The following is an 8,672-nucleotide window of genomic DNA, read 5'->3' as shown; positions in this document are numbered from 1 at the left end:
ACCATTTTAGAAATGATAGTCAACTTACATTGTGGTGTAATTGCCTTGTTGTTGGAAGCAATTACATGACTATTGGTTCTTCTAGGGCATACGTCTAGTTAAGATGGGCTATAATCCAATTCAGAACAATATTAAACTATGATATTTTAATTAGAATTTAATTTACATGAATTGATATTTCCCATGCACTTCCCTACTTTGACTACATGTTATACTCGTCCTACGATCATTTAACATATTATTCTCGACAGTTGTCAGTTCTATATCCTCAGTTCCACCAAAAAGGGTGCACAATGAATGCAGGAATCATGTCTAGGGTTTTGTGGCAGTCGATTAATGTCCCTGGTCTATTGGCTGTTTGGTCTTATTGGTGAAGGCACTAGTATTTCTGTTAAGGTTCTAAAGTGTATGGGAATTAACTTGAAAGATGCGCGTGTGGAAGTAGAAAAGATAATTGGAAGGGGTGGTGGTTTTGTCGCTGTTGAGATTCCGTTTACTTCTTGTGTCAAGAGAGTTTTGAAACTCTCATTGGAGGAATCTCGCCAACTTGGTATACGATAACATAGCTTCATGTGTCATTTTGCATATCAAATCAATTATACTTTGTTTACCAAAATTGTGTTCATAACTTATTATTTGTATGATTTATTTCATGCATGACTTGATTGTTGCTTTGATTGATACGATGGTTGAGCAATATGAATTAAATACATTCAAAATGAGTCTAAATTTATCTATGAATTGTTGTTAGTTCATTTTTTGGCTTGCCTTTTCGCTCTTTCTTTTATTGAGTGTAGTTAAAATTTGTATTCACGTTCAATACTTTGTTTGTGCTTGCTGAAATTTTAGCTTACATTATGGAATTTCTAGATCATAATTATATCCGATCTGAGCACCTGTTATTGGGTTTTCTTCGCGAGGGTGAGGGTGTGGCAGCACCTGTTCTTGAAAATTTGGGTGCTGATCCAACTAATATTCGTACTCAGCTTAATATTATGTTCTCATTTATTCATTTTACATATATATTTATTATATAGGAATGCACTTTCAACTTAATTTAATTTGGTGCTAGCAGAGGAGGTAACTTACAATCCAAGTTTTCTTAACGACAGATTGTTGATGATGTCTCATTATGTGTTGAAGCATGCTTATTTTCTCCTCTGTCTTTATCCAAAAAATTCAAAATCCTAGGGAAAATTGGATCCTGTTGTGGGCAGGCAGTCATAAATTGAACGTGTCACTCAAATCTTAGGTCGTCACTCCAAAAATAATCCTTGTCTTATTGGGGAACCTGGTGTCGGAAAGACAGCTATTGTTGAAGGTCTCCCCCAACGGATTGCAAATGATGTCCACGAAACCTAGAGAAAGAAGGTTGGTGTTTTTTTTTCTTTCTATTTCTAGTCTACAAATTGTTGTTGGTTTGATTCAGGGTATCTGCTCTTTCTTTTCAGCGCCACCACAAACATGTTCAAGTTGCTCCATTTATTAATATGATTTCAACATATTGTCCATTTACTTCTAATACTACATTTTGACTGGGAAGTAATTGTCTTGTATCAAGATGGTTAGACAATTTTTATGTAGTACTGAAATAATTCAGTAATACAACGATTTCGAGCTATATTTCAAATCACAGTACAATATTTCACTTTTGACTTGTGGATCAATGACCATATCTCTGCAGAAGTTTCAATAATTAGTTTTGAAATACTTTTTATCTGAGAAAAAAGTGTACATATTTTCAACGATTCATTTTTTTTATCAATAGTATAAAAAAGTTAAAAATTTTGAATGGTCACTTTGGACTGGCTATGAAGTGCGAAGAACGAAGACATATATATGGTTTTGCATATGCTGAACTTGCCACAAATTCCATCTCTTAAGTAAATAGGAGCCACAACACTAGGATGAATACAGGAAGCACATTGAAAAAGATCCACCTTTGGAGAGGAGATTCCAGCCAGTGAAAGTGCCAAAGCCAACTGTGAATATGAATGAATCAAAATGTACTTCGTATCTTGTTGTTTTCTACCTGCTGTTTATCTTAAGTATTTTCTCGTTCATAAAATAATTATGTCTTCTGCAGTGATCAATTTTTGCCTGACAAAGCTATAGATTTGAATGCCGAAGCTGGTTCTCGAGTTCAACTTCAACAGGCACATGTATTGTTTATCTACCATCTCCGGACCAGCAGTTCTTGTCTATTGTTCATCTACCATTCTATGATTTGGCTTGACATGAGTGAATTTATGGAACGAAGCACAGTCTCCAAACTCATCGGCTCACTTCATGCATATGCTGGTTATACCAAGGGTGGTCAACTGACTGAGGAAGTTTGGCGCCGTCCCTACACTGTTGTACCCTTTGATGAGATTGAGAAAGCCCATCATGATGTCTTCAACATGATGCTTCAAATCCTGGGAGATGGGAGGTTAACAGACAGTAAGGGAAGAACTGTTGACTTCAAGAACACTTCTTATAATGACATCAAATGTTGGAAGCAGTGTGATTGTGAAAGGAGGCTGTCGGACAACAGTTATAACCAAATCAAAAGCTTGGCGACCGAGGAGTGAAGCAATACTTTAGGCCAGAGTTCTTGAATAGGCTGGATGAAATTATCGAGGCAACTTACATAACTGGATGTTAAGTAGATAGTTTGTATAATGCTGAAGGAAGTGTCAGAGAAACTGAAAGTCGAGAGATTGAGCTTTCGGTGACAGAGAGATTTAGGAAGAGAGTTGTCGACAAAGGTTATGATCCTAGTTATGGTCCCAGACCTCTAAGATTGAGCTCTCTGTGACAGGGAGATTAAAGAGGGTGACTCTGTTATAGTGGATGCTGATTCTGATGGAAATGTTATTGTGCTCAATGGTAGTAGTGGTGCTCCAGATTCATTGCCTCTTCCTGTGTAATATGGCTGCCTTTGAATTCCCCCCACTTTATTTATTTAAGCTCTCTAATCATTAGTGTCAACAAATTTCTCAAACAAATGAACATTTTGAATGCAAACAACCTTTTATGTGAAAACATTTTGTTTATTTTTTTTCTTTCAAATACTCGTGTTCCTAGTCTATGGTTTGATGGTTCAGCTGACGCCTTACAACGAAAGTCTTCCTGACATTGTGATGGTCAAGTGACGTATCACGTTGTTGTGCCAACAATGGTGCAAACATATGTGGATTTAATCACATTTATGATTGTATGTTGAACATCAAATAAGTGAGAAGATTCATACCTAGTACCTTAAAGTTTTTGGTTAAGATGTGGTGTCAAATCCACTTATGTGATTAGTGAAAGATCAATGTACAATGTGATAATCTCTCAACTCATCTCATGACCTAACATTAGATCACTCATATATACATCGGTTGCGTGTGGAAAAGAGGAGTATCGGTCTTACAAAGTGAAACCCAAAATATGAAAAGAGTCCAAACAAACAAATAGGTCCAGTCTTTTTTTGGAATTTCCTACTATTTTTTTATGAAAATAAAATAGCTTATATCCCTTATACTTGGACTTTATCATTTTTTTTTTATTGAATTAATTATGTAGCATCATTCATATAGGCTTCATCTGAATTAGATATGTCAAACATTAACTATATACACCCAAAGCTATCAATTTTATTCAACAACATCACTATTTAAGAAACAACTTTAGTCAAACCTGAACAACTTTGGATAACACTTTTCTTTCTTAGATCTGTTCACTCCTCAACTCAAGAAGCAGCTTTAAATGAATTTAAGATATCATTGAAATGTCAATTTCATAGTACACATTTTATGAAGGCAACAAAAAATCATGTAACAAATGTTCAAATGGACAATAATTATGACTGTTTCAACTTCAACACACTATAGAACAAGCTGCTAAACTATCAAACATATCTGCTGAAAGTAATTAATCTTGTATTTTTGCACACTCTTTCCTAAAGATTAAATGTGGAATTAATTAAATTCCTTAAACAAATTTCTTCCTAACTTGATGAACCAATGGTTGCCACTTTAGGCACATGAACAGGAAACTCATGAATCTCATCCATCCATGGATTTTTCTCCTTAGCTGGATCAACGGTCCTCAATGCACGCCACACAGCACTGTTACATTTAAATCCAGAACCAAATGCAATTTGCCAAGTCCTATCACCTTTTCTAATCCTCCCTTTAGCTTCAGTATAAGCCAATTCATACCATAATGAACTACTAGAAGTATTACCAAATCTATTTAGTGTCATTCTTGATGGTTCCATATGCCAATCACTAAGGTCAAGATTTTTCTCTAATTCATCCAAAACAGCTCTTCCACCAGCATGAATACAAAAATGCTCAAAAGCTAATTTAAAATCAGGAATGTAGGGTTTTATCTTCATCTTGAAAGCTTTTCTTGCAACCAAAGTTGCGAAAAACAGAAGCTGTTCTGACATAGGAAGTACCAATGGACCAAGTGTTGTGATGTTGGTTTTCAGTGCTTCTCCGGCAACCGCCATTAAATCTTTTGAGAGTGATACACCAATTGATTTCTTCTCATCTTCTTCTTGGAAGACACAACCATATGATCTGTCGTCCGCGCCTTTATGTGTTCGGACGGTGTGGATCAGTTGGTATTTAGCTCTTTTGCTGTCAGAAGCTTTGTTGGAGAGGAGAATTGCTGATCCTCCCATTCTAAACAGACAATTTGATACTAACATTGATCTGTCATTGCCGAAATACCAGTTGAGTGTGATGTTCTCCATGCTCACCACTAATGCATAAGAGTTTGGATGAACCTATACATAATAATAAAAGTGTTGATCAAATTGTTTGTATATAATAACATGGTATTTTTGGTATATTAAGATCATAAGTTTGAATGAATGCATAAGTGAATGTTAATTTCAATCATTTATTCATGGTCCCTTAGTTGTAAAGATGTTGACAATTTGTACTATGAGTTTACACACACCTAAAAGGGGTCAATATTTTTGGTATTATTGACTATAGTTTGGGGCAGTGTATTAAATAGGGTGGCAAACTTTAAATGTTATAACTGCAAGTAACATGGACAATCTGTACATGTGTGTGTGGACAACTGGGGTGATGTAATTGCTTCAAGAAACTTCTCTCATGGACAAGTACTTGGTTACACATTACATTTTGAATAAGTCAAAATTGAATTCAGACGTGTAAAATTGATATTCACATGTTTAGATGTTCGTTAAAAATTTATTCCAACTTAAAGCTATAATTAGAAGTTTTTGCCCCTAAACTTTTGTTCTAACTTGAAGCTACAATTTGGAGCTTTAGTCTCTACGATTAAGTTATAATTAGCAAAATGACCATGAAATTAAACAATAGTAATTATGAATAAAGAATGGAAGATAATTACCTGTAGGAGCTGCTTAGCAAGGTCAATAGAGATAAGTCCAGCACTACAACCCATACCACCAAGATTATAACTTTGAACATTCCCTCTTAACTTATAATGATTCACAATCATAGCAGAAAGAGAAGGTGTAGGATTAAACAAACTACAATTCACAACCAAAATCCCAATATCCTTAGCCTTAACACCAGTTTTCTCCAAAAGCTCATCAATAGCACCAAACATAACTTCCTCAGCTTCTTTCCTTGCTTCAGCCATACAAGGATTTGGTGGAACACTCAATATTGCTGGGGGCAAATAAGTCTTTTGACCTAAACCAGACCTCTCAAGTATTTTCTTTTGAAAAGCCAAATTTTCATCAGAAAATGTACCTGTTAATTCAGACCTATTCATGAAAATTTCTCTAGTACATGTGTATTCTTGTTTTGGTTTGTAACATGCAAAATCAACCAAGTATACACCTCTTGGACGACTCATGAAGTAAAGTGTCACAAGAAATACCATAAGACTAGTACATAGTGTTACTGATACAAGATTGAATTTGAGATTTTCATACAGTTGAATAATATCATGGTATGATATAGTTGATAAATGAGCTGAAGCTGCTCCAAAAAGTGGTATGAGTAAAAGATACATAGCTTTTGAGATTAAGTAATGGTAACCAAGTTTCACATATTTAAGTCTCACTGATAGAAGAAAATTTGGAAGTTTTCTTCTTTCTTGAGGTGATTCAAAAGAAACTGATTGGTTTTTGTGATCTTCCATGAGTATTGAAATTGAAGTAACTAACTCTTGGAAAATTTATAAGGACTTGATTGGTTTGTATACTCAAAATGAAACAAAGTGGAAATAATTTATGTTTTTCTCAAGTGCTTATAATTGAGGTAGAGGGATATATAACAATATGATATGTTTTGGCTAAGAATGTAAATGTGGACCAAAAAAAGAAGGAATTGAATGTGATGAAAAAATATGGAAGATGGCATTGTTATAAAGGGTTTGTATGTGTGAAGAGATAGGGGATAGTTGATACAACTACCCCAACGAACTTTTAATTGTAATATGTGTGGGCATTGAATTAGCCAACTGGGAAACAGCCTTATAAATTTTATATATATTTTTTATTTCATTTTTTTCTTTCCTTTTATTGCTAAGTTTTGCCACCTTTTATTTTTTGGCAATTTTATTTTATTTGATTTCCAATTTCATTTATGGATACAACAAGTACAATACTGAAATAGCACATGCATGCATGTTAATTCGTAGGCCGGTGAACAGTTTCCCAACTTGGGTCAATATCTCACGTTGGTCATTGGTGAGCTATACACAAATAAATGATGCTATATTTTGAGACTACACGAAATGTTTATTTATTTATTTATTTTTCTATCTTCCTTTTCACTTTTTCGTTTCAGAAAGGAAACCCTCCATCCTCTATTACTTGTCAACATGTTTCAACAAAAAAAAACTCCATAGTTTTTTAACAATTCCTATACCATACCTAAATTTGAAAATAAATGTAATAAATATAATTTCGATAATTCAAATTAAATGAACTAAATTCACAATATTGTTATTTATTTTTACCATAAAAAATGTATTTAGCATTTCTAATTGAAGAGGAACAAATCCAAAAAAAAAAAAGTATAATGGATGTAATAATAAACGGGTTTGTCTAACATGTGCAATATTGCACATGTTAAAGCAACCAAAAGTAACAAATTATTATTGAAAAACAACAATTATTTATCAAAAAATTATATATTAAATATAAAATGTAAAAGTTTCAATACAAAATTATTATTTTAAATTTCCTAATATCTATAAATTTGAACCATTATGTCATCGTTGTTACAACTAATGAGCGAATTTTAGTATTCACTTGCACAGTGATATATATCCTGCCGCTTTATCAAAATATTTGTATCAAATATTCTAGTGTGCAAAAATTCTAAATCGAGTTGATTAAATTTCTTTGTTAATGAAATAGTGAATAATAGGGGTGGAAATAGGTCAGGCCAGGCCAGACTTTGATAGGTTTGAGCCTGGCCTACGAAAAAATTTACAAGCCTGAGCCTGGCCTGTGGCCTATTATATAGGCCGTTTTTTTTGGCCTGGCCTGACCTATTTAAAAGTCTGGACTGGCCTGAAAGCCTACTTACAAGCATACTTTATATTAAGGCCATCAAATAGTTGATTTGGCCTACTAAATAAGCCTACTAAACATGCCTTAAAGCCTACTTAAAAGCCTATTTAACTACAAGTAAATTTTAACTAGATTAAAGCCTACTTAAAAGCCTATAATAACAAAGCCTATTTAGGGACTAATAGATAGAGAAAAAGATGTTTATATTTTTAATGTATGCAATTATTTTAATATAAAAAATATTTTTTAATAAATAAGTATTAATAGGCCGGCCTATTAGACTTAACAGGCTTTTCTGGAAGCCTAAGCCTGACCTATTTAACTCAACAGGCTTTTTAAAAAGCCTAAGCCTAAGCCTATCTACTAAGCAGACCAGGTCGTAGGCTCCTGTAGGCCAGCCTGACCTATTTCCAACCCTAGTGAATAACAATCTAACAAATAAAAAGAAAGTAGTGTTGAGATTAGACTTAGGTAACTTCTTATCTAATTGTTCTTTTTAATCGATTAATACTTTTTGTGATTCAAATATAACCTCACTTATCCCTCATCGTATGTTTCCATGTCTAGTAAACGATGTGAAAACCATTGTATCAATCGACTTCAAATGCAAAGCAAAATAGCCGTTTGGTTTAATGGAATATGACCGGAAAGTTGAATATGAATATAAATCTAACCCTATGTCTAGACATCAGTATCTATATATGGTTTAAAACAAATCCCTTAAGTAAGAAGTCAACGTCTCACACTTGCTAAATCAAAATATTGTTTGCAGATTGCACGTCGACAAAAGCATTATGCAAATATTTAAACCAAATATTACATATACAACCAATTAAATTAAGAGTAATACATTAGAATCTTAACTACTTACAACTAATCCATTGCATAAAAAGAGCTAGTTACACATAGTTGGAGAAGCATCCACATGCTTGAATCCACACTTTAAAGCTCTCCAATGGTTGAAATTGACCTCTCTCTCTCTCTCTCTCTCTCTCTCTCTCTCTCTCTCTCTCTCTCTCTCTCTCTCTCTCTCTCTCTCTCTCTCTCTCTCTCTCTCTCTCTCTCTCTCTCTCTCTCTCTCTCTCTCTCTCTCTCTCTCTCTCTCTCTCTCTCTCTCTCTCTCTCTCTCTCTCTCTCTCTCTTCTCTCTCTCTCTCTCTCTCTTC

The 8,672-nt window shown here is 34.0% G+C and overlaps 1 protein-coding gene and 1 pseudogene across 1 annotated transcript; one reads left to right on the top strand and one right to left on the bottom strand.

The window, feature by feature from the left end:
• The first annotated feature begins 336 nt into the window (after positions 1-336).
• On the top strand, positions 337-2,968 carry LOC25484468 (ATP-dependent Clp protease ATP-binding subunit ClpA homolog CD4B, chloroplastic-like; annotated as a pseudogene).
• A 762-nt stretch (positions 2,969-3,730) lies between these two features.
• Positions 3,731-6,331, bottom strand: LOC25484467 (3-ketoacyl-CoA synthase 11). The gene is made up of 2 exons (XM_013613306.3): positions 5,365-6,331; positions 3,731-4,765 (listed from the first exon to the last, which is right to left on the bottom strand). Exons 1-2 carry the CDS (start codon positions 6,124-6,126, stop codon positions 3,977-3,979), a joined length of 1,551 nt encoding a protein of 516 aa, XP_013468760.1. The 5' UTR covers positions 6,127-6,331; the 3' UTR covers positions 3,731-3,976.
• Positions 6,332-8,672: the final 2,341 nt, after the last annotated feature.

The sequence above is a fragment of the Medicago truncatula genome, chromosome 1 (genome assembly GCF_003473485.1).
Source record: "Medicago truncatula cultivar Jemalong A17 chromosome 1, MtrunA17r5.0-ANR, whole genome shotgun sequence".
Taxonomy (NCBI): Eukaryota; Viridiplantae; Streptophyta; class Magnoliopsida; order Fabales; family Fabaceae; genus Medicago; species Medicago truncatula.
Note: the sequence above shows the minus strand (reverse complement) of the source record. Positions and strands in the feature narration are given on the sequence as shown.